The sequence below is a fragment of the Melanotaenia boesemani genome, chromosome 9 (genome assembly GCF_017639745.1).
Source record: "Melanotaenia boesemani isolate fMelBoe1 chromosome 9, fMelBoe1.pri, whole genome shotgun sequence".
NCBI lineage: Eukaryota > Metazoa > Chordata > Actinopteri > Atheriniformes > Melanotaeniidae > Melanotaenia > Melanotaenia boesemani.
In genome coordinates this window covers 27,613,437-27,640,187 of record NC_055690.1, presented here as the reverse complement: position 1 = coordinate 27,640,187, position 26,751 = coordinate 27,613,437, and the positions used below count along the sequence as shown (strand labels likewise).

Here is a 26,751-nt window from a genome sequence, read left to right as displayed (position 1 = left end):
ATATTTGCCTAACGTCATACGGAAGCCGCACTGGCTTCTTTTTATGTACAAAATGTACAAACGAAAAATACAACATGTGGAAATTAAAGAAAAATACTTTAAAGTATGTTGTTTTTGTAAAACACATATGCATTTACATTACATAAAATAAACTGAATGGCAAAAAAAAATCCAAAGATGCTTTATAAAATTTTTAAAACTACTTTAGAATCGATTTCAATTACTGATGTTTGCAGCCGTTTTGTAAGACAAGTTAACCATGCAAAAACTGCCTGGACCTACTGCAACATAAATACTAGTCATGTGGGCACCAATTGGTAAGATTGAGTCTGACACAGTATACACCTTGAATTGACGTCTTTATTAAGAGGAAGAATAACGCATTCATTGCACTCTACGACCACATTGCATTAATAGTTTTCCTGTGAATTCTGTTTATTAAAGGTATAGTATGAAAAACATTAAGCAAAATATCAAGTGACTGTATTTAGAAACCTCCCTATAAACAAAAAGAAACCATGACTGGCAAAATGTCAACTCTGAAAAAGAATTTAATACTGAAAATAGTTAACACAGAACAATAAAAAGGTCTTCCCAATATGAGAAATCACAGTATTTTGCATTTAGTACTTTTGGTTATTTGTACTTGGCAAAAAAAAAAAAAAAAAAAGTACCAATTTGTGACATATGGCAAGACAATGAAGTTACATGTAAGAAAAAAGAAAAAAAAAAAAAGGAAAGAAAGAAAGTCAAATTTAAATAAACAATTTGCTACCGCCTGATCATTAAGCAGTTCAGACCTTTCTTAATCACTTATTTACACCTATTCACTAGAATCCAAAAATGAATGAAAGAACAAAAAATGTGTGGGGAAAATAATCAATTGTAGTTCATTTGGCTCATATCTCATAATACAGTCAAGCAATAAGTGTGTGGATTTACAAAGGAGTGCTGTAGTCAAAAGTATGAACATGGATTTTTGTCCCAATGTGCTTGGACATCTGCCAATCTGGAATCGTTTAGTCTCCTTATCTTAGCACAAAAAACTTCTGCATGTCTGAGACTACAGTAAACTTAGTTGACCCCTGAGTTTCTAATGCAAATCTAGTGTATGAAATACCTCATTACAGTGTTTCTTAGTGCAAGCCAGCAATATGCTCGATTAAACAGAGGTATATTAGATAGCACCCAAGCGGACAAGATTCCAAAGAATGGTTATTCTGCTGGCCAAATCACAACAAGCAATATGGGAGGTGGTGTTTTGCTCTGTATCACTGTGAAAACCAGCAGTTCAAATGCTTGAATTTGTATTACATTTCTAAACATGTTTTTCATAGAAAATATAAATATCCCTGAATGAAATAGATTCACAGCATTTTATTCTTGAGGACTCCAGTGCTACTACCATACCAGTTAATTTCCGTCTTCTCTGTAAAGGCTTTCATTCACTGTCATGATAATTTACCGTCCTCTTTCCACGGTTTCGCGTGTTCACGCGCGTCTTTCGCTGCGTCTTGGCATACGACTCATCACTGTCGTACTCTTCCTCTGAGGCGGCCCGCTGGCGGCGCTGCCGTAGCTGGCGGCACTGCCGTAGCTGGCGGCTGCCAGTCCTTTCACCAATCCCTGTCTGCGCGCGGCTTCTCCTCTTTGGACTGCTGTGGGACCCTGAGCAGGCAAATGAGTTTTCAGAGGCTGAAGATGACTGCTCATTGTCAGAGTCTGAACTGTATTTGCTGCTGCTGTAGCTTTCTTTTCGTTTAGGTTTAGTCTGCCTCACGTTTTTATTCCCCTTCCTTGAACGAGCGACATCTTCCTTTTCGTCTTCCTGACTGGAATCAGCGTTGGAGGATGCACTCCTTCCTTTGCCGTCATGAGTTTTTTGCTTGGATTCCCTTTTAGAGCGCTTTGAGGAGCCTGACCTGCTGTTTCTATCATCCTCTGGTACTGGCTTTCTTTCTCCATCCTCTTTCTCTTCCTCCTCCGAGTCTGAGGTGTAAATACGTTTTCTCTTGGAAGAAAGCAGATTTCTGGCTTCAGTTTGAGATGTTTCGTTGGACACTCTTGAGTTATACCTGTCTTCCCTCGACTCCGTGGCTTTTCTGTTCCTGTTTTTCTGTCCATGCTGGTCTGCAGCGGCAGAATCTTCCTCAGAGAGAGAGCTGTCACTAGTATATTTCTTTTTTGGTAGGACTCGAAGGCTCAGAAGTCTGTTTGATGTCTTATTAGAATTACCAGACTCTTCATCTGATGAACCGGGGGACCATTTCCTCCTAGACTTCGTCTTGGGTTTGTACTCTTGCGCGGAACTCTCTGAAGCAGACGTGTTGTGACGAGGGCGTTTGCTTTTGTTCCTTTTTGGCCTCTTTGTTCCAAAGTCGGAGCCATCACTTTCTACTTCGCATTTTTTTACAGTTTTCTTGCGTGAGCCGGTTCTCTTTGGGGAAACACTGAGTTCATCTGATTCTGCACCATCCAGTTGATTAGTAGAGACAGACTTTTGTTTGGCTTGGCTTTTCGAAGGTGAAACTTTTCGTTTTTCTTTTGAGTCCCTGTGGATTGATTTCTCCACATTTTCTCCATTTTGGTGCTTGTGGGAAATATCATCATTGTCCTCTTCGTCTGAGCTTAAAGGAGCTTTGAGTCGCATGGGTCGGCGTTCAGTGACCTCTTCTTCCTCACTTGCAATCCTACTTTTTTTTGCTAAAGTGGCAGCAGTGCTTCTAGAAGGTTTCCTAGATGAGGACGCTTGTTCCCCCTCAGCTTCCCTGCAGATGTCCACTGTAGTTTCCTCCTGCTCAGAGCTGCTATCGAACTTGTGTTTTCCACTGTTGCCGTTCACTTGAGACAGAGCATCTGTAATAAAACAAGAAGAAGGAAGTCATTTAAACGTCATTGGTTAAATTAAAATATATCTTTGGCTGCTAAGAACATTTCTCACCATTCCCCTTAGTCTTGGCATCGCTTTTTAATGTTCTCCGTTTGATGGATTTTGCATCTCCATTCTGCTTAATTTGAGAGGATGAAGTATCGCTGTCATTGCCATCTTCTTCATCCTTGGATTCACCACCTGATTCTCTTGTATTCTGAGATGCTACAAAATTGAATTGAAGAAAAAAAATCTTAATACACATATAAAGAATAAAAAGGCTTGAATAATGTGTCTGCATATTTTCCAGTGTTACATTTCTTTAACATTTGAAGTATTTGCCTACCGCTTGCTGACGAATCTCCGTCGGAATTTGAGCTGCTTTGGATCACTGCAGTGCGTTTGCTGACCCGGGCCGAGTGGCGAAGCCGGTTGCTGCTTCTACTTGGCTTCTTCTTCTCCTCCTCATCATCTTCATAGTCTTCATCTGATGCTTCCAGGAGTTTCATCTTATTAACAGCAGCCCTCGCTGTCTTTCTCTTGAGGGATATGCGACCTGTGACTTCTCTGTCCGAGCCCTGGGCTGTCCCTCTGTTGGAGTCACGCTGGTGATGCCTCTCCCTGTTGTGACCATTCACTACCACTCTGCCCTCTGAAAACAATTCAGAATGATGAAGAAATATCTTGGCTGGTGGGTGTTTTGATGTGCTGGTTTTGAGGCTAAAGACAGCCAATGGTGCTTACCTGTCTTTTTTCTGTGTCCAGCAGCGCTGTTTCTGGTCAGCCGCGTGCTCCGACTGGGATAGCGACGACCTAAGGAATGGGAGGAAACCTCTCTATCCTCTTCTCCGTCACTCTCAAATTCCTCATCTTCCTCCTCATCTTCACTGTCGCTATCAGCAACTAATAATGAGAATATATTTCCAGACATGTCCTTTAATACACAACTTACAGTCATTTTGTACTATGTGTCATGCAAGAAGGCTTTGTTCTTGACCTTTTGTCTTCGGCTTGGAACGGTTGCTTCTTGTAACTCTGGCTTTTTGTCTGCGTTTATGATGCCTTGAGGAACTTGGACTCTTCTCCTCTTCATCTGACTCACTCAGCTCACTCTCACTTTCAGAGTCTGAAATAAATGACATGATGTACAATGAATGTTTCAGTCCTACAGTAAAGAGAAGAATAATGGCCTTAAAGGATCTTCTTACAACAGCATAGCTAAAAAATAAAAAACAAAAAGCAGTGGAAATGAGTTTTCTCCAAAGAGTGGCAGGGTGGAGGCTTATGGAAAGGGTGAGAAGCAACCAGAACCAAAATACAAGAACCACGCTAGGTCCTCTCCCACCTCGGGGTAGACCCAGGACTTGGAGATTCTGCATCTCTAAGCTGCCTTGGGAATGACTTGCTGTCCCCATGTAAAATCTGAAGGAGGCAGCTGGGAAGAAGAGGCGTGGGGATGTCTGCTTAGACTGTTGCCCCTGCAACCCAGTCACAAATAAGCAGAAAATGGGTGGATGGATGGATATCACAACTGTAATACTCTTGGTTTTGGTTCTGTTTCATAAAGACTGCTTAAGTGTCTGTAGCTTTAAATGCAAAAGAAATGCTTCTGCCTACTCCCCTCCTTAAAGAAAGGGTCTCTTTGCTCCTGCTACTGGCTGAGCAGAGCAGGAAAGATCCTGTATGGCAGCAAAACTTAAATATATTAGTATAAAGTAGTGGAAAGCTGCTCTGTACGGATTCACTGACATCAGTGTGCCAATAGTAGGGATTACACTGGTTGTTAAACCAGAAAACATTAATAAAAAGGAGACAATAACTGTTTCTAATGTCTACTATTAGAACACCTACTATATGGACAAGCTGTTTTCATACCTGGTGTTGATGAGGCCTCTTTGGAGCCAAACTCGTCCTCTGAGGAGCTGTGACCTGAGCTGCTGCCTCGACTCCGCCTGGCTCTCTCAGGAACAGACACTTTGGCTGAGGTAGATTTGGTTACTGACGTTGACACTGGTTTTTCCTGAGTTTTAACAGCAGCCCTCTTTTGACTGGAAAAAAGAAATCCAGCAATTTTATAATCAGACTGTTGATGAGCAAATGTACCTGCATATAAGCCAGAAACAAATCTGAGAAATTCAAGTGTACTGTACTGACTAGTTTGCAACAAACTAAGGGAACAGAATTTAAATGCACAGCCTTTGGAGTATGTAGCGTGCCAAATATAATGATTATAAAGCTGATAAGAGGAGGTAAGGCAGAAATCAGACCTTGTGGAAGAGGGCTGATCCTGTTGCTGCATTTTCTTGCGAAACCTCTGACTGCGGCGGAGCCTATCACTGCTTTTCACAGCAGTCTTGTACTCAGATATGATTGTTCTGATGTGCTCCTCAAAAAAGGCAGAGAGCCGCAAAGTCATACTGTAAATCTATCAGAAAAAAAAGATAAAAGCATCCAACACAAAGAATAAATTAGAAGTGACAACATATTTTTACATGACATTTGAAAGCAGAGGTTTCAATAGATGAGAATTCTTCCACAAAAAAAGCAGTCCCTACCTTGGAGCGCTTGTTAGGCGTGTAAGCTTTAGCATTGGCAAATATTAAGCGTGCATCTTTGCACAGTTCTATAGGATTTTCATAGTGATCCTCCTCCAGGGTTCTCTTCACTGTGCCAAAGTCCATCGGTGTATCAATGATGTCATGGTAGTCCTGTACACAAGCACAAAACACGACTTAAACTTAAAAAAAAAAAAAAAAATTAAATAAAAACACACCTCAGACCACTTCCTGCTGATAGATAGAGTGGTTCAGCTACTGTGAATACTTACTGGGTAGTTCTGAGGATCCACAGGCTGTCTAAATGGTTCCGAGTCCTCACAGTCTAATATGTAGTTAAGCAGACTCTTGCATTGTTCTTTCCATGCATCTCGGTCTGGTGGCACCTCCACAGAGCGCTTCAGGTATAAAAAAAAAGGAAAAGAAAGCATTGACAGAAAGTACATGTAGCCCAATACTCAATTCACGTGTCTCCTCTGAAACAATCGTTTACAGTATTTCAGAGTGAAAATGCTGATGATCATTCTTGTTTGTATAATACTAGTGTTCTTCACAGTCATCCTTGGGCTTAATCTAATCTGTTAAAATGTTTACCTGACGCAGTCTGTGTCCAGATGATGTTCCTGGTCCTTCTGTATCTTCTTCCTATTGACGGTAAACATATTCTGAATTCCACTAAATGCTGCTTTATTGATAAAAATGCAGGCAATTTCTCAATTTAATACGTTCTTTTTTATAGCTCTGTCCATCTGATCCAGAAATGTATGTTCTGACATACAGCTCTTCCACACTTGTCTAGAAATTTCTGGACTGCAAAGCAAATGTAAAACAATGTGCAGAAAGTTGAAGATCTATGTAACAATTTCACATTAGGCATCTTCATAATGTGTAAATATAAGATCTGGTTCTTGGTTGCTGAAGGCAAAGCACCACATGCACAATAATAAGCTTTCTAGTCAAACTATGTTTTATTCTGACGTCATGAGAAAAACAAATACACACACAAAAAAGCCTTATTAATTATTTCACACTTGCCTCATCATCATCATCCATTTCCTCCACAGCACTGTAGATCTCCATGATATCTGTGCAGCTTGGATTACTGGAAAAAAGATAAATAATTTAAAAAAAAGAGGAAATTCTATGTCAATTCAGTTTGTTTAAATAAACAAATTATTTAAATGACATTATGATTGCATATGTATTTTAAGAGAAACATTTTTTCTTGAAAAACATCCTGTAACACATACTTGACAAATTTCTGGAGGACATTCGTGATGATTTTTGCAGAGTGGGCAATCTTGCTCCTTGGCTCGTTGAAAGTGCGGGCGTTATGTGCAATATACCTGGCATCCCAAATTAATGCAGAGAGGCGCCTGTGGAGCACAAAACATTGATAAGTGTCTCCCCTAAAGTATGAAATGTCAGGGATTTGATTTTCAACAGCTTCTTTTATTTTAAGTACAGAACTAGACTGTTAGTTGCAGACTGATGATGAAGTTAAGACTGGAGGAACTAACCTGTAAAATCTGTTCACAAGTCGCAGTCTGATAGTGCCCAGATCTGTGGGATAGGCGATCACGGTACAGTAGGTTGGATACTGGGCCAAATCCACAGGACCAGAGAATGGAGCTGCAATTTCTACAGCACAAACATCCGGGAAGGTGGGTTAGTGTAACCACTGAAAACACGATCCACTGTTACCTGCAGATTACAGAATTTGTTTTTCTGCATACACACCAACAGTGATGAGCTGGTCAATGCCGACAATGACGCGTTCACACTCCTCATCCCTGGTCCTCTCACCCCACTCCCCTGGCAGGGGCTTGTACATCAGTTCCTTCATCTCATCTGCAGTCACAGGGATACTGCCCCCCTCAGTCTCTGGCTGCTGGGCTGCACAGCAAAGACACATTTGAAATACACTATTAAACCAATTCAAAACAAACTCACTCTAGAAATGTGTCTTTGTGATGTATTTAAATTACTAATAAGTCTTTGTTACCATCATCCTGAATGGGTTCCACATCCCACGGACTCAGTTTCTCTGTTTCACCATTGTCCCATCTGTTGAGAATAAAAAGAAGGCTGCCCATATTAACAGCATGCATCCACCGTTTTACAGGTTCACAACAAAATCAGTTACCATCTCAAGTTGTACGATGTTAGATAAGTTTAAATTTTTTTTCCATAACTGCCATTGAGAGATCACAACATCTTTCATGTCCTTTACTAACCACTAGGAGACAGAAGCCCATTTCCTCACATTTCGCCTCCAACAGGAGAGTAATAACACATGAACACCTTGACACAAACCAGGCCTGTTACATACTGTATACAGAATGTACTAAATAGTATTTGGAAAAGAGAACAAAGCTTAAATTAAGACTCTGATTCTTAAATTTAATTTAAATTAAATTTGATTAATCATTAGATTATCATAAAATCTCAACTCTCTAATAATTAATTTTTTCCACTTCTTCTTCCCACCTGACTTTGAAGCACTGGAAGAGGCTGTCTGGGTACTCTGGCTGGTAGGGCTCCTGACAGACAATGGTCCCGAACCACCAGGCATCATCAATCACTGAGCGAAACTTGTCATCTGCAATAAGAAAATATGACCAGTTCATATGATAGAATTAAAAATAAAAATCATCCCGACAAAGCTATAATATCCACCCCTAAGTGAACTAAACAAACCAATAATAACCAACCAATAATCACATTTATCCATTTGGACAACTGTAAAGATTTACAGAAGATCCAGCTGAAAGGAAGCATGAGCTCTCTTACTTGGTTGCCAGTTTCGACGGAGCGCCTCATCATAGCTTTGCCTCAACACCAGGAAATCAATCACATCTGGCATGTCGTGATACCTAAACAGAAAAAAACAGATCACATTTAAAAGTTTCGCTATGGTAAACTGATGCTAGAGGATAATCATAAATACACCCTGCAAAAAAATAGGATCCAATTCTTGCAGACAGAACTTCTGTATTATCATTTCTTCATTACAGCGACTGATTTTGGAACCAAACAGATGGGTCACGCTGACCAAATTTGTTCTCAGCAGATGATCCATTTATGTTGCCTTCAAATGTTTCTCAAGAGGAAGATGATGTGTCTGATCTGCTCACTTGATAGAAAAAGACTTGTCAGTGATTTTGCCGGTGCCGTGGTCAATAAGCGTCAGCTTCAAACAGCACAGCGTTGGAGGACACACTTCATACTTGATTCCAGTGATCTTCACAAACTCTTGGTCCTAGAAACCATAAAGCAGGACCGTCATTATATGTGTCGTTCAAATCTGAACTTTTCTGTTTTTCATATGTTTATTGACATGAGTTCATCCATCAGGAAATGTCTACTATCCCATTTGCCAGAGGTCATACCCGTAGCTCCATTTTCCTCCATGGCTGTTTTTCTAGATTGATGGGGTAGAGCTCACTCCGACTCACAGCCTCAACATAGGCTTCATGTCCCTGCCGGAAGTAGATCACCTGACACAAACAAAGATTCAACTCTTAGACACAGTCTTGTGTAGCGCTATGCTCCCTAACTCAAACAGGACACATTTATAGGCTTAGATTAGGGGTGTCCAGCTCCAGTCCTTGAAGGCTGCAGGTTTTAGATGTCTCCCTGCACCAACACACCTGATTCAAATTGCATGGCTTTCCTCAACAGCTTGTCATATTCTGCCCAAGCCTGTTGATCATCAGCTGGATTCAGGTGTGCTGCAGTAGAAAACATCATAACCTGCAGGACAGCAGCCCTCAAAAACTAACTTTGGACACCCCTGGCTAAGATAAACACTGATAATTAGGCTGATATACTTGTAGGCTCAGATAATTTTAAATTTCTTTAAGTCAAAATGCCTACAACTAAATTATAGTGAGCATGATGAGTTGTCAAGGTAATTAGTATGTAAAAACTAAGTTTCACATAAAATCATACAGCACAAAATAAACTTTGGTCACTGTAAGCTAGCATCAACTTGACCTATACAGGTCAACAGTGAAATATACATTAATTAAATCCCAGCAGATCATTGAGTACAATAAAATTTAAAATTCTGAGAACCTCAGACATCTGACACTAGAGGGCATAATAGTAAAAAGCCAACAATCCCGACTTGTGATCCTGTAACAAGCCTCTCTGAATGACACATACCTCATCGCCCATTTGGGGGACAAAAGGAGACTTCCTGGGAATGACATCAGTGATCCATGGCGACGGCCTGAACTCATTGGACACTTCTCTGTTAATAGACGGTCTGGCCTTTGGACGCTGATTGGAGCAGCAAGATGTAAAATGTTAGGAGAGGAAATGCGAGCCTGCTTTGTTACATAGTTCATTTTTTAACTCACCCTGGGTGACTTGGTCTTTGCTTTTTTGGCCTTCTCTTTGCTTTTCTTCTCAGGTTTTTCCTCTTCATCACTTTGCTGCTTTTCCTCCTCATCCTCATTGTTGTCCTCCTCCTCCTCTTCAGAGCTGCTGAGTTTGCACCTTGCTCGTTTCCGTGATGACAAAGGAGTGGAAGGCTGCAAGTTTATACCAGCGTCTGCTGTCCAGTCTGAGTACTCACTGGATGTGTGGCTGTCCAATGAAAAGCACCAACAATGTGGATTTTAAACAACAAAGATTAAACAAGCACAACTTTACACCACCAGGAGCCTCATTTATCAAACTACAAAGCAGACTACAGGTGGCGTACGTTGGGAAAAATGGAAATGCGGTGTACAAAAACTCAGATTTATTAAAGCCTGTTTTCATTTGTTAATCAGAATCAACTTTAAAGTGGGCGCACGTGAGGGAGCACCTTGCCACGCCCTTATGGTGGCTATAAAAGGTCAAGTGAAAGCCTATAATAAATATTCATCATATCATTTCCATGATAGCTCGGGAAGGGAAAAGAGGGAAGAAGCAGATTTTTTCGGAATGAGAGGGAGATACTTTGAAAAATGTAAAAAGGTTTTATTTAGTGGGCACGACGTTGGCATTACCAGTGTCAGAAAGGCAGAATAGCGGCAGGAGGGGGCAGATGCAGTCAACGGCGTGTCAGAAGGCAAGACATGCCAGAGACAGCGGATGGTGCGGCTGGATGTCTCAGTTGGCCGTGCACCCTTCTCCCATGCGGGAGATCAAAGTTCAAATCCCACAGGGGTGAACCGCTTTGGAGAAAAGCGTCTGCTAAATGACAGTACTGATGCTGGTAATTTAGTCATTTGTTTTAATTTATACAATAAACATGTATCGATACATCTGAGGTTGGTACCAGTTTATTTAGTGTTAAATAATATATACACTCGGAGGAAATCCTGCAGGTGCAAAGGGACACAACGCTATTAACGAGGTGGCCAAGGAGTTGAGGGAAATAAAGATTGGACAGAAATTAGAAGAATAAAAAAGCATTGTGTAAGAATAAATAAATAATGTACGTTTCATAAGCGTTGCATCATTTCTAGATGCTCCAGCCTCCAGTCAGCGTCCCACTCTGCTTGGTCTCAGACTGAAGCTACTTTTCCCTTTTTTTCTTTTTTTGTGCTGACTGGTAAATGCTGGCAGCAGACATCTTACTTAACTGGTTTTATAACATGTAAGTTTTCTTTCACAATAACAACATATTTTAGTGGTTTAGGTTCTTATTAATACTATATATTTTCTTGGGAAAAAAAATCCTGTTTTCTGAGCAAGCACTCTTAGGAGTATTAATATCAAATGTGCCTCTTTATTCATTGTTGCAAACAGCTTTAATATATAACGTGGTGTGAAAGGTATTTTTTAATTGTGCACAAATGACACATTTGACATAATGTCCTTGATTTTATTCTGTACCGTTGGTGTTGCAGTTTTTAAAGATTTTGTGCGTACTGGAAGGTCAGGGTTGCCGTGGAGGTAGGAACATTCTCCCGCCAAGTTTGGTTTTTAGAAATCCCAAACATTGACTATAATGGGCGTACGCCAGTTTTTGTACCTGCGCCAGCTTTCTAAATGAGACCCCAGGACAGTCTCATATGGAGTGTCATCTTAAACAATCAGTTTTGACATCAAAGTTTAATAATTCAGGGGAAAAAAACGAGTAGAAATTCTATCTGTAAAGCTTCATACCTTGAACTGTCACTTTTCCACTCTTCCTCATCATTTGAGGAATCTAGTTCACTGCCATCCATTTCATTGTCCTAAAGAAGAAAAAAATTAAATCTCTCAAAATATAACACACGAATATCACTCAACATATATCACTCTTTTACAAAGTCACAGGAGAGTGCAGAATGTGCTACCTCTGAGTGTACATCTGAACTCGACATCGCCTCTCCCTCATCACACGATGACTCGATGAGTTCCAGTGAACCTCTGCGGCCGTGGGCTCGCTTCGCAGTGGAAGGCTCCTCGTCTGAATCATCCTGTGGGTCAAATGGGACTAACTCAACACCAGTGCAGAAAATGTTATGAAATAATTCTGAAGAAGGAAAAAAAAAAAAAAAAAAACTCCTACAACACCAACACAACAATATTTAAGCAGCAGCATCTTCACTGCTCAGGAACAAGGAACCTACACGGCAGCTGCTGTAGATAATACGTCTCTTCTTTGTGTTGTACAAAAGCACCTCTTCATCTCCTCTGGATGTTCGGATTTCCTCCTGGCCCCTAAATAAAAGTCACAAAATGTTTATTTTACATAGAACAATTCAGAAAAGAAAGAAAATAAATTGCATTAAGGTATGTAAAACCATACATAATGATGGATAATTTTGTCAATGTCAAAGAAAATTTTGTTGAATAAACTCAGATGAGATAGTAGTACTTTGTTGGTATTATTAAAAAAAACCTTAGTACTTGGTCTAATAAGTTCTCAAAGCAATAAAGTGGAGTCACCAGTATGCCATGAATTACCATAAAATGCACTCCCACAGTCAAACTCAGTCACATTTTAAAAAACAGTCCATGTTTTACCTATAGGTGCTGGGTGCCAGTTCAGGTACCACCACCCTGCGTCTCCAGGCCTGCAGGTCTCTTTCAGTGGCTATTTGGCTGCGAGGAGCATTTTGATGCATTTGCCTTACGCCCTCCACCTGTCCACTGCGACGCAGGCCCACATTAGGTGGTGACTGCACATCTGCTCGGTCGTTCACAGACACTTAAGAGAATGAAAAACAAAATATTTTAACTGACAAATTCCACTTAGGATAATTTAAGGACATTATGTGCATCCAACATTAGTGGTGAATTGACACCTCTGCGTGGCGTGCTTGGGGCTGGTGGCAACATTAGGCCAAGTGCTTCAGGTTGCTCCTCTGGTGCTGTCCCTGGTAGGTGCCGTCGGTCTTGCTGCTCCTGAAGCTGTCGAATGGCCTCATCCAGAAGGCTACTGCGTCTTACTGCTGCTGCTTCTTCGTGCTCTGCAGTCTGCTGGCTGATCACCTGCTCCACCACCTCACCATCACCTGCAGAGGAGACAGAGGGCTCAAGGACATGAGTTGGGATTTTAAGGAGGCTTGAAATGGTCAAATACTTTTAACAACTGTCAGCCTTTCTTTAAAGCACAAAAAATAGTAAATGTTCTTATATCAACTTGGCTAATGCATTGTTGGTGCATTTTTCAATGTAAACTTCACTAAAGCTATGAATCATTAAATTACAGCCTTACTGGTGGCTACATATCCCAGCTGAGGAACCAGGTGCTCAGCAGCAATGTTCTCCCGCCCGGGCACAAGACGCTGATATCTGAAAAGGAGTAACATTTTTAATAAAAATAAAAAATAAATAAATAATAATAAAAGTTCATTTAGATTTATTTTACTGAAAACTGGTTGTTAACAATGCGAAAGCACTGACTCTTCTATGATATACAAATCAAAAAGCTAGCTCTTTTAAGGATAACTGTAAAGTAGCAGAATATCAACTAAAGATTAAAAATAACAGAATTTAAACAGACCAGCTTGCCATACTTTTCAACCCAGTCTTCAATATCTAGGACCCTGGACATAAAAGTTAAAATATCTGAATGCACAGTTACTCAGTGTGTTTGCTATTAGTTGCTTTTATTTATCTAGTTTGTAATTTTTCTGGACAAAGGCTCATTTGCTGGTCAATGTGAAAAACCTCTGCAGGGGTTTAATGTACAAACACTGCAGCGAAGTTAGTAAAACTTAAATATAGTGACTCATCTCACAACAACATCTTACCAAGAGGGAACAAAGCAACTTTTGTATTTTTCTTTAAGTAAAAGCAGCTGATTAGGCAGATTATTAGATCATGCTGAACAAACCAATTTCAGCCCCTTTGATTGACATAACCAGAATTAATAGACCAGACGTCCTTTGGAAAAAAAGCATATCGAGGGTCATGCATGTCACGGCAACCTTTAGCCAGTCACAGCAAAGTTGCACTGAAGAGAGCAACTGTAGCACCTGTCATGTTACCCAGTGTTCTTGAGTGCCATTAGAAGTCAAGGCAAATTTTCTAAATCAGCATGTATTGCTTCAAATAAACCAGGGAACATGATAGGACCCCACAGTGCAACACCAAGTCTAATGCACCTGCTAAGTGAAGCATAAGGAGTAGCAGTGCCATATGATGCTCCTGAGAGGAATGCAGTGATCGAGATGGAGCATAAGCCTGCATTACTGAGTTTAAACAGCTGGTGCACTTTGTAGAAAGCACTGCGCAACTACAGGAATCTTCCAAGTACCTTGGTGGATGGGGGTTTCCATCTACATCCACTAAAAATGGTGGGGGCATGAGATGAGGTGCCTGCTGGGTCTGCTCATCCAACACAAAGCCATTGCCGTCCCGGATCAGTGGCCTGTAGTCTGTGTGAAAGAACACCTGGTCAGGGAGCTGTGGAGAAAAAAAGAAGCAGTAGTTATATAGGAGTTAGCTTCACTCTGCTGCTGTTATATCAACTCAATGTGGGACAGTCAAAAACAGTCAAATTTAATGAACAGAAATAGGTTTTTTAGACCTATAAAGTGCATTTATGAAGTGTTACATTTTAAAAGGATGCAACATTTTCTCAAACTGAGAAATAATTCTTGCCTTTTCGTAGGGCTTGGAACTGCCAAAGCCAAAGATGAGCAGATGGCCATGAGAGTCTGTGCAGGCAAACCGTTGGCCATCAGGAGTAAACTTGCAGTCGAACACAGCTCCGTGGCCCTGGCCCTCAATCTGGATGATTAAAAAATAATATTAGAAACAGTAAAGAAAGATTTAAAAAAAAAAAACAAAACAACCTACATTATTCCTAAATTCTCCACTCTAAAAAGACAAAACAAAATGGATTCTAGTAGAGCATTTATGTACCATGTTGAAGTAATGCTGAGTGTTTGTTCCTCGCAGTAGATTCCATATAAAAACATTCCCATCATGGCCGGCAGACAGGATGATCCTGGGATCAAAAGGGTGTGGCTCGAGGACAAACACCTCAGCCTCATGACCCTGAAAACGATGATGGTGTAAATTTTGTTTTTAAAATTTTAAGGGGTTAATATACAAATGCTGTGATATTTTCCAACAGTCTATTGGTTGAGAGAGAAAAAAAAAGAAAGAAAACTGAACAATTACTTTAAGGATATGTAGCAGCTGCCCTGTGTAGGAGTTCCACACTTTGAGGAGATGGTTGTTAACAGCCGTGATGACTGTATTGTCATGGCGATCCCATGCTACCATAGTGACTTTGGGTTTAAAGTAGCTTTCCTCTTCATTCATAGGCTCAACACTGAGAGAAAAAGACATTTTTAAGAGTTGCATCACTGAACACAAATGACAAGTTGACTGGCAGCTGTTATCGGCTGCTGTACTGGTAGAAATGAAGCTGATTTTCCCCAAAGAAAGTCATGTGAAATACATGTTGTAGCCTAGTTCACAGGACGTTGCATTCTACTGTCTTTTACAGTTTGACCAGATTCTTCACACAGTTTACCTCTGTAATATTGCATGATAAATATTGTACCTCAGCTCTTTAAGAAACAATCTTTGATCAGGATGACTAGTTTAAAATGTATTGTTTTTAAAATCACAGAAAAAAGTCACATAAAAGTCTAATTTTCATTATTATTGTTATTTTTATAATGCAGCCAAATATAAAAAAATAATTTGACTGATACCCTTTTAAAATTAAACTTAAAGTTCCATTAAATGTGTGCAGAATATAGTAAAATAATCTACTATTACTACAAATATTGCTACGATTAATAGAACTACAACTACTACTGCAACAATCTCTGCCAATAGATGTTTAGATCTAACCTTTCCAATATTTTTGCCATCCTGCAGTGTGCAGTTTAATCAATGTAAAAATACACAACCACTGGCAAATATTTGTAAAAACTAGTGTACTAGTATTTTAAAAAGGATCAAACATAACCAAAGAAATAAAAAAAGTTGCTGGAAATTATGCAAAATGTTCAAATCCTGGAAGCAGCGACTGCTTCCAAACAGATGACAGAGAAAAGACAAACTGACAGCTAAACTGAGTAACACGTCTGGACCAAACGAATGCCTCCGCTGAGATCAGCACCCGTTTTACATGGACAAGCTCTGACAGCTCTTTGAGATGCTTGTGTCCTGCTTAGTCAGCGTATATCCGGTTGTTACACAATTACTGGGCACAAATTAAAGACACTGCACCAAGAAAAACATCATTTTCACCCACACCGGTTTTCAACCTTCGCTCTTACCCTGGAAGAGTGGCAGCCATGTTGAGTAAGATGCACCTCCACTGCTGCCGCTGATGGAGCTTCCAGATTCGTGCAGTTCCATCTCGACTTCCACTCACAAACCTGAGATGAGGAAACACACTTGACAGTAATCCACATGAAACATAATGTGGAATATTTAACTAAGAAGTGGATCTATTTTTGTTTATACCTCTCACTCGAGTGACAGAACTGGATGCTGTCAACTTTGTCCTGGAAAGAGAGTAGACACAAACGATGACCATGAACCAAAACATTATATTTTTGTAAGGTAACGACATGTAACGACAGGTTTTTATAGAACATGACAGGCATCCAAATTCAGCTTACTGTGTGCTCGTGGAGCTCTGAAATCTTTTCTGGACCTCCACTTCCCACGTAATATATTCTAATGACATCATCAGTGCTTCCTGTTGCTAGGAACATCCCACCTGTAAAGATGGTTAGAGAAATAACCTTCAAGTTTTCAAACCGAACATCCTAAAATGAAAGAAGCTGCCAACATGGAGATGTTTTTAATTAAAAGATGTTAAACTGGAAGCAGATGTTACAGGTTTGTTCAAGGCTAAGAACATTAAACTAGTAACAAGAAAAGCTAGCACAAAAAAGACTAGATACCTGGACTGAATGAGGAGCACACAGTCTGAACTCCTGGCCTAGGTCGCTCTGTAAACTTGTGTGGTCGATCACTTAAAAGGAGAAAAACAAAAAATGCCATGTAATTTATACTTAACAAGGCAGGGGAAAAAAATACATAACTTTAGCAAAAAAAAGCCTGACTGGTGGAGCGCTCAACAGCTGGTTGTTCTGGAAGATTCATTCATGGTGACCTCTGCAATCTGTCACCAACAACTCTGCAGCGTATGGTAGACAGAGCTGCAAAGTTTATTGGTTCCTAACACCTTCCTTTCCCACATCTTGACTCTGAATAGTGTCATTTCTGGTACAAGTTTCAGACTCATGATTCCGTTTTCAATCTACCACATGGTGCATCAACCGTGAGGCCTTTTACAAAGCAAGCGTTTCTCTTAGTTATCAAACAAATTTACTTTCACATCGCATTTTAAATTTATTTTAAAGATCAATAACAGAGGGCTATAACTAAATTCAACAGCAACTGTGACAATAAAACACTTGAATGTGGATGTTTTCATTTAAATAAAAATCAACAAAGTAGGTTTTTTTTTTTTTTTTTTGCTTTGCCAACAAAATTCAACATGTCTGAAATATCTGTTTAACCCAGTATTGACACAGCAAAGTTCAGCTTTCTTTTTTTTTTTTTTTTTAAGTCATGCCTTTAGTAGCATTCCACTCACAATGCAAAATACAGCTTAGCATAACAAACTGTAGAGGACAGTTATAGATAATGTGAGCCTTTCTGTTTAAATTTTAAAAAGCTTTAAAAAAAAAAAAAGATAAATACTCCTTGTAAACATCAGTGTTTATCTTAAACTTCTGAATTTATAAAACTCATAGCATCAAATACACAAGCAGCACTCACCTAAAGTTGATATTGTTTACGTCCCACTGCCAGAAGCAGACAGTAGCATCAGTTCCAGTGGACAGCATGTAACGTTTGGAGCCCTTTGCAAACGGTGAAAACTGAAAACACAGGAAAATAAATAAATAAATCACAAATTAGACACCTGAATTACTCAAGTTTATTGTATAAACTGATTTATTCTTGTATAAATTGATGAATCCGAACAGATGGTTACACATTAACTTCCCACTTTTTGAGGTTAAATTCCTATTTGCCAGTGGACCCCAAAAGCAATCTGTGCTTTAAATGAATGCTTAAACACAATGATTGATGGACGAATGGGGTCAGAAAAGTGTTTGTGTTCATCTTTAGCATTTCAAACAACGATAAACAATGTTTCCATCAGCCAAGCATCATTTGCAACAACCTTTCTTGTTACAGCCAAACAGAACAGAAGAAACAAAAACTGAAGGAAGCCGACTTATTTACTGTTTTATTTCTGGCCGTGTATTTGTGCCACTATAATAGCGTATTCTCACTGGAAGTCAATAAAATTAACAACTTCTTAGGTGGAAGGCATCAATGCATCACAGCTGCATATGTTCTTATGTCGTCTTCTTTTTTATTTTTTTTTTTACACACCAATTTGTGCAAATGCTTTCGTTTTTTACTATAAAGTCTAAAGGAAAGGATAGAGCTACATGTTTAACTTCAATTAAATAATGAATTCCATTGCTGGAAATGGGTCTTTCGGGAGGAATACCACAACAATTGTTTGACTTTAGAGGGTGCAGGACCAAACAAAACTAACTGTTGTTAATTAGGGGGAAAAAATGTATACAAACTTGTAAATAAGCTTGTTAGAACACTCAAATTTTTTTCAAAAATAATGTTGGTAATGTTTTATTATAAGAAAGTGACCCCAGTGTTGCTCAGTCAGGACACTCAGGTATGTCAACATCTGCTTGTGTATTTCTAGCAAACCATGTTTGTTTCATATTATTTTAACATAATAAAAGTTAGTTCTTTTTTTTCAATATTAAATTTTTCCCCCAGCAATTGAACCATTTTACCACATTATGTTGGTTTTGCCCCTCTTATTTCACAGTGAGCACATGACTAACTGTAGTATTCTAGTTAGGTTACACTTTAGCTAACTGCATTTTCTCACTCCATCTATTGCCTTTGAGGAAGTCTTTGCACGTAGCAAAAGTGCTGCAGGCACAGACATTAGTCACCTCACAGTCATTCTTAAGTTCAGTGTATGGGAGAGAGAACAATGAGCAACACAACAGCATATTTTGTTTATTTAGAAATATTCAACTAACTGTCCTTTTAAATTAGCCATAAAAGCTGGAAATCCATCCGCTTTAGAACCTATAAAAATTGCTGCCTCTCTTTTTACCAACACATGTCTTGAGTGAGTAAACTTTTAATTGAATTGCCACATTGTGCTTATGTTAGCTTCTGACTATGCACAAGGGACAGGTAAAATATGAGAATGCATTTTGTAATATGGACCATTTAGTGTCTGCCAAGTCATAAAGGCTAATCGTATTATTTGATAGAGAACAAATGTTCTGTTGCTAAAATGTTCCAGATGAACTTGTATTTTGGAGTTTCAGTTTCAGGAGGCAAGTATGTTCGACATGAATAGAAAACCTTGACAATAACTGTTTGGAAATTTTAAAGGAACTTAGCATGTTTTGCACCATTTGAAAAAGTGCTAGTATATCACGTGTAAGCAGTTGACACTTAACACCTCTGTAGGACATGTTGTAAAGCAAAGTTTAGGAATAATGAACTTGCTCTATTCCTTTCTTTTTCCTCCTTCCAATGAAATATAACAATTAATCTTAATGACCGATTCCTTTACCTGAAGGGAGGTAATGGATCCACTGTGCCCCTGCAGCACAGCCACAGGGGCACAGGTACGAAGGCACCATACACGGATGGTCTTGTCACAGCTTCCTGCAGCAATAAGCGTGTTCTCATAGTTTACAGCCAAGTCTGTGATCTCCGCAGAGTGTCCTCGTAATGTTGAATGAAGCCTTCCATCAAACGAAGACCAAATCTTTACCAAACAGTCATCTGAGCCCTGAGAAAAGAGGGGAAAAAAAGACAATGAAAGACAGATCTGGGACAAAATAACTTGACTGGCAAATGCTTCATTTAGATCCTAACAATATTTATAATATCTGTACAGGTACAGTCAGGTGAGGATCTACACTTGCTCTGAAAAATAGAGTGTTGATATCTGACAAAAGAAAGAAAAAAAAAAGTCTCAAGATGTGCAATGTGACATGTTTCATCTTACTGTGAAGATCCTGAGACCAGTGCGGTCAAATGCGATACAGTACACTGCAGACAGATGCCCCAGGATCCGCCTATGCAGACGCATGTGCTCATAGTTGCTGACAGGACTGATGGAGCTAAAGCACTGCACTCCTGTCAGCTCTCTCCCTCGATGCACCTTCACTGTTGATGGGAGAAGCAAACCATCAGAAAACAGTAAGAAATGTAGACGTCAGCAACAGGACTTGGATCGGGATGTGTACAGTGGGCGTGAGATATATTTACTCTTATGTGGGCAGGGGTGGAGGGGCATTATTACAGGAAAATATTAAGTACATGAAAATATGAGAAGCTGCTTTTCTTTGACTTAGCCACACATAAGAATGCACAGCTTTGCCATAAAGCTATGTTCCCACATACAAAACTAAAAACAAGTTGTGTTCTTTGCATCTCATGAAATGTATCCTCCTTTTTGCCACCATTATGTCTTTAACACATATACAACAGCATTGACTCAAATTAAACTAAAAACGCTTATTCAAATCTGTTCAGTAAACAACAATATCACTTTTGCAATAATGTTTGTTCATCTGGTTTGCATCTGTTGCTATGGGAGGCAAACAAACAAGTCTTCCAACTGCATGCTGTATTTTCTCACTGCTCAACTAGTTTTATGAGACCCATGTTTTCTTTATGCTTTACAGATTGCATCTCACTAAGCTCTTTAGTCACATCAATAGCACTTAAATAAATAAAAAATCCAAAGGCACCAGCTGCTGGCCAAGCATCCTGCACCATGTAGGGATTTTTGATGATAGAAAAACACTTTTTACTAATGAGATGCAAATTTCAATGTATGTATATTTTATGCCTGCTAGCTTACACACCAGTACAACACAAACAAGATTGCCTGTTATTTCCAGCAAGGAATCATGAGTTTGTTTAGAAGTTATACAAGTTATATAAGTATTTGATCAATATTGGCAAAAGTAACTGATGACACAACACTTGTCTGTGCAATCTGAGAAAATTGACTGCACAGACATTATCAGAATCTGTGCTACTACAGAAGACGCCAGGATACACCAGTAGCTGCAATTTGCAACCACCCAGAAACCATTAAGTCAACCGGAAAGGCTATATTTTTCTGTGTACAACACACAGATGTTTGTGAGCTTAATAAAACAGTGTTCTAGTTTTTAGAAGTGGCAGCATCATCTCTAAGGAATGTTGCAAATGCACACTTAAAAACCGCAATACCACCAAACTAATGAGACTATGTAAATGTGAAAATGTAGAACATACCACAGCCTCAGTGTGTTTTTTCCTACCGATTCCCATTTCTAATAACTCTGATTATTCAGGTACAGGCATTGCTTTTATTCAAATTATTCCTTACAGTTATTCCAAGCAAACTCATCGAAATATGGTATATTTGCAGTTCATGTAAATAATGGGATGGTGGCAAACAAATTAGAGCTTTTGATGCAAAAATCAATAACAAGGGAGCAAGCTACCACACCACATTTCTGGTTCCACCATAATCTTGTGAAAAACCCTGCATATCCTAAAGTCCTATATTATTTTTCCTCATGGTAGACAGTTTTCAGATAGAAAGGCACTGTTGCAAACAGTGCTTGAAAGGAAACATTATGACAGTACCACTGCAGGATCACACAGGAAAGATAAAGAAAGAAAATCCAACACCAGACAGAAAAAAAAAAAAACCATTCCAGAAAAACCTTTGAATGAAAGGATGGTTTATTATTTATAACTTCCTTGTTTTAATAACAACTACAATGGAGCCCGCAAGACTAAAAATTTAGATTAGTCATGCAAGGCTAACCAACAGCTGTCAACAACTGTGAGCCAAAAGAGAAATTACACTTAAATGAGCACACCGTCCGTGCATTTCACAACTTCCAGGCAACATGCCGAAAATTAATCATTAGTGAGGAACGGTAATATCACAGCAAGTGCATGCAACAATTCCAAACACAACCTGTGGTTCATTTCATTTCATCATTCTTACTATACCAATGCAGTATTACTGGTGAAACTCAGACCTTACCTATGTGTGGAGGTTTCTTGCAGTTCAAAGGCCTCTCTGGTGGTCTGCCCCGGTGAAGGGCTGCATATGATGAAGCATTAAACCGCACACTGTCGCAGTCTGAAAATCAAAACCAAAACTTCAAACAATGATTCATTTGACTAACAAATATATGAAAGGAATAGATTGTATCATCCCTTGCAACTGCAAGTACCAAGTAACTTTGAAAATATATTATGTAAACACTTAACTCTGCATGCACTGCATGGAGGAGGGAAACCATCACACATTTTTGCCCCCCAAAATACACAAGGGTACCATGAAGACACTACCTTTTGCAGTCCTGAGCATTGACTGCTTTCCAGATCCCAGGAGAGAATGTACACCTGGGACACATGATGGCACCTCTTTGTCAAGGAGTGGTCCGATTTGCTTACATATCTGTAGCAAATGGTCAGGTGCAATATGTCTGTTGGCTGCAACCTGTTGGAGCAAACAAAAACTGAGTAGTGACTTGGCAATGAATGCAGACCACTGCTGTACCAACTGGTCAACGGGCAAAATACAACACAAGTAAAAATCTTTTATACAATTTTCTCAAATACGTAAGACAATATATTCAAATAACCAATGAAAACACAAGATATTCAACAAAAAAAGTTGATATGTAGACTGAAACTTTTAGTTTATTATGCCTGCCTTTCTCAGAATATTTTGCTAAGTAATCCTTATATTACTAGGTTTAAATATAACAAAACAAAGTAAAACAGGAACAAAAGCAGAAAGTGAAGTCAATTCCTCAACAATAAGCATAACTATTTCATATCAGTTTCAACAAGGAAACCTCAATTTTAGCCCTTTGTTTGTCTGGTTATCTTTAGGATTTGTCATCAACCTTATTTCCTTAGATGTACTCTGGATTACCTCCCATTCTAAATAATCTAACTAAAATTAGAAAAATATGTTGTTTCAGCTTTGTATCTGTGCAATATTAGTATCTTTAGATCACAATGTTTAGAACCTTCAGTTTACAGTACAATAGCTAATTAGTGACAATATAAATCATTAAAGATACTTGCTCAGTAGCACCAAAGTTTATTGTGTTCTGTGATTTTGCGGCTACTTTGTATAAACAATATGATCACATACACGTCTCAAAGTAACCGTTTCATGTGTCTCTCAACCCATATTCCGTTAGGCGTGGCTTCTTATGCAAATATCTATTTTTTATGGACCAATCATAGCGCAGGTCACACGCAAACTAACGCAGAGACAGAGCATCTCAGTTTGTGATTGGCCAGTAGAGCCGTCTCTATAAAGCGAGAAGCCCAACTACCCACCCTAACTGCAGTATCACAGCCGGGACAAAATAACACTAAACTCCCCATCCAAATGTTGTTTTAAAATCCCCAATTAATAGTTCACTTTTAACAATTTAGGCAGTGGGAGCGGATTGTGCGTTTATTAGTTATGACAACTCAAGATTTCCCATAATCGCACAGAGGAAAAGAACAAAGACCGTAAACAAGCACAGAGCATGGACACACAGTCCCCTGTCACAAGACAATAACAACAGCCGACAATGAACTTAACAGATATAAAGTTAAATCTCACCACATCTTCGTATGTTCTCGGGTGCTCGTTTGCCAACCAGTCCAATCTCCCGGGTAAGAGCTGCCGAAAAGAGTTTGTTAAGCATATTTACAATAAAAAAAAAATAGCAAGCACCAACACATATATCTGAAACCGGGTTGTGTCAAACTAATGAGATCTACTGGGGGTATTAAAAAGTCAACAGAGTTGGGCAAGTTTTATGATCAGACTCAAGTCTAGACCGAGGGAGAGCAGTTAGTTAGCAGTTAACAAGCTAGCAGAAACAGCGGGGACACACACCTGATATTCCTCTAGTTCGCTTGCCAGGACCTGCAGATGATCAAAAATGCGACTCAGATCACAATGCCTCAATTAACTCTATTATCAACTAGCTCGTCAACTATGTTGTAATACAACACACAGTGCCAGTCAAAGCACGCCAGCTCACCTCAGCCGCTCTCCGGCATGGACCCGTAGTTAAGAAACGAGAAATCAAGTAATATAGCTCTGGAATTAAAACAGTGAGTAAATTAACAGATTGAAAAGCAGTTGGGAAATCAATTAGCACGAGCGTTGTCGATGTATATCAAGCTATCAGTTGGGTTTACTTCCACTACTTACCCGATTCAAGGAGCGAAATGTTCCGATTTTTGGCCATTGAATCGGCCGAGATTTGGAGAGGTGTAACAAATTCCAGGCTAGCTTTATGGCGATAGAAAATATGATATATTTATTTAATTTCCGTAACAGCGCTCTGACCCCCTCCACGGTTGCTCCCGCTTTCTATTCAGCCTGTTTGCAGCCGCCATTGGAAGGATGAGGCCTCGGCGATACGACTTACTTCCGCCACAGCGGAGTAACACAGGAAAAGGGGGGTGGGGAGGAGCACGCTCAACAAAAGACACAAGTCCACATTAGCTTGTGGCCGAACAACGTTTTTCTATTACTTGTATGTACATTCCAGTTTAGATACTATTTTCTTTATATTATAACAAAACTATTTTATTTAAAAATAAATATATAAATAAATACTTAGAATGCAGTGATGATGCGTCCGCCCCCTTTTTTTTAATCACCAAGGTCGTGAGTTCTGCACATGACGTCATTGATAAAGGCCATCAATTCGCTTTATCAACAACAATTCTCGCACTCTGTTTGCTATGATTGAAAAACTTACTAATCCTCCTATACAGATAAGCCCAGAGCTCCTTTCCACTGAGAAATGCAACCAATTTGCAAACTTTTTTAGCCAAAAAATCAAAACAATTAGGCAAAATATTAATTCCACACAGTCAAACAAGAAAATTAGTCTGTGTCTAAAACCCAGAAACAATTCTGCTGTCATGTCACAATTTAAAATGGTGAATTTAAAAGTCCTACAAGAAACAGTTTGGCATTTGAAATCAACAACATGCACTCTGGACATGATACCATCCGACTTTTTAAAAACAGTTTTTACCTCAGTAGAAAGTGATCTTCTACTTAAAGTTAACAGCTCGCTGGCATCAGGCATTTTTCCCAAGTCACTAAAGATAGCTGCTATTAAGCCACTCCTAAAGAAAAGGACTCAAGACGCCTCTATAATGAACAACTATAGACCTGTCTCTAACCTCTCTTTTATTTCCAAGATTATTGAAAAAGTTGTATTTCACCAGCTTCATGACTTTTTAAATGAAAGTGGAAATCTTGATAAATTTCAGTCCGGCTTCCGACCTCATCACAGCACTGAAACAGCTCTGGTCAAAGTGTTAAATGACATTAGGTTGAATACCGATTCTGGTCAAGTATCAGTCCTGGTTCTGTTGGATCTCAGTGCTGCGTTTGATACTGTAGATCACAGAATCCTGTTGCACAGGCTGGAAAACTGGGTTGGACTTTCTGGAGCGGTCCTTAACTGGTTCAGGTCCTATTTAGAAGGCCGGAGTTATTTTGTTAGGATCGGCAGCTATGAATCCGAGCAAGTGGCCATGATTTGTGGAGTCCCCCAGGGGTCAGTCCTTGGACTTCTTCTGTTCAACTTGTATATGCTCCCTTTGGGTAAAATATTACAGAACTATAGCATTAGTTATCAAAGTTATGCAGATGATACACAACTTTATGTGTCTCTGTCACCAGATGACTGCAGTCCAATAGACTTAATGTGTCAATGTCTGGAGCAAATAAACACCTGGATGAGGGAGAATTTCCTACAATTAAATGAAGACAAAACTGAGATTATTCTGTTTGGTAGCAAAGAGAAGAGGGTCAGCATTGGTAAACACCTGGAGACTCGGGCTCTTAAAATCACCAACCAAGTTTGTAACCTGGGAGTGTTGATAGAGTCAGATCTGACTTTCAGCAGCCACATCAAAGCTGTCACTAAGACAGCTTTTTACCAGCTCAGAAACATCAACAGAATTAAAAGTTTAGTCTCCCAGAAAGACCAGGAGAAACTCATCCATGCATTCATCTCCAGTAGACTGGATTACTGTAATGGTCTTTTAACAGGACTTCCTAAAAAGAGCATTAAACATCTGCAGCTCATCCAAAATGCTGCTGCTAGAGTTTTAACCAGGACTAAGAGATCTGAACACATCACACCAGTTTTGAAATCTTTAAACTGGCTTCCAGTCAGTCACAGAATAGCTTTTAAAACCCTTCTGCTTGTTTACAAATCCCAGAATGGTTTAGGCCCAGAATACATCTGTGATATGTTCAGAGAATATAAACCTAGCAGAGCTCTTAGATCCAAAGACTCTGGTCAACTAGTCCAGACCAGAGTCCAGACTAAACATGGAGAAGCAGCATTTAGCTGTTATGCTGCAAACAAATGGAACAAACTGCCAGTGGAGATTAAACTTTCCCCAAATGTAGACATTTTTAAATCCAGGTTGAAAACATTTCTTTTCTCATGCGCCTATGCATGAAATCTGCACGGTAACTTTTTTAACTTATCTTGCTTTTAATCATTTTAATGTAATTTATTATTTTATTGTGATCATGTGTTGATGCCTTTTACTATTCTAAATATCTGTAATGTCTTTGTTTTATGTAAAGCACTTTGAATTGTCCTGTACATGAAATGTGCTATACAAATAAACTGCCTTGCCTTGCCTATCAATATGTCTGATTGGTTATGAATAACTCAGACCAGTACGACAGCGAGGGAAGAGTCCTGTTACATTGCCACTTATATCTTGGATATACTGTACGTCCTTAACTGAAACAAA

At 39.3% G+C, this 26,751-nt stretch overlaps 1 protein-coding gene across 1 annotated transcript; it reads right to left on the bottom strand.

Moving 5' to 3' along the window:
* Positions 1–342: 342 nt before the first annotated feature.
* On the bottom strand, positions 343–24,376 carry brwd1 (bromodomain and WD repeat domain containing 1). The gene is made up of 44 exons (XM_041995432.1): positions 24,164–24,376; positions 23,991–24,049; positions 23,843–23,872; positions 23,564–23,623; positions 22,282–22,432; positions 21,971–22,069; positions 19,922–20,082; positions 19,481–19,702; positions 17,623–17,723; positions 16,740–16,810; positions 16,452–16,552; positions 16,294–16,334; positions 16,104–16,205; positions 14,989–15,142; positions 14,728–14,862; positions 14,464–14,592; positions 14,117–14,265; positions 13,073–13,149; positions 12,660–12,869; positions 12,379–12,562; positions 11,982–12,072; positions 11,706–11,828; positions 11,533–11,603; positions 9,792–10,020; positions 9,595–9,711; positions 8,817–8,924; positions 8,562–8,686; positions 8,218–8,300; positions 7,915–8,026; positions 7,430–7,491; positions 7,165–7,320; positions 6,945–7,065; positions 6,675–6,800; positions 6,460–6,526; positions 6,019–6,069; positions 5,697–5,822; positions 5,425–5,577; positions 5,137–5,294; positions 4,745–4,917; positions 3,867–3,995; positions 3,614–3,772; positions 3,216–3,521; positions 2,942–3,094; positions 343–2,856 (listed from the first exon to the last, which is right to left on the bottom strand). The coding sequence occupies exons 1-44, from the start codon at positions 24,198–24,200 to the stop codon at positions 1,442–1,444; spliced, it is 6,687 nt and encodes a 2,228-aa protein (XP_041851366.1). The 5' UTR covers positions 24,201–24,376; the 3' UTR covers positions 343–1,441.
* Between the last annotated feature and the right edge of the window lie 2,375 nt (positions 24,377–26,751).

Bases quoted from the DNA above. Each gene is read 5' to 3' on its own strand.
- brwd1 (XM_041995432.1), bottom strand. From the start codon at position 24,200: ATGGCCAAAAATCGGAACATTTCGCTCCTTGAATCGG. The intron at 23,873-23,990 runs GTGAGCTGGCGT...GATCATCTGCAG, and splicing joins CATGCCGGAGAGCGGCTGAG to GTCCTGGCAAGCGAACTAGA. The intron at 22,433-23,563 runs GTGAGATTTAAC...TTGCTCCAACAG, and splicing joins CGAGAACATACGAAGATGTG to GTTGCAGCCAACAGACATAT.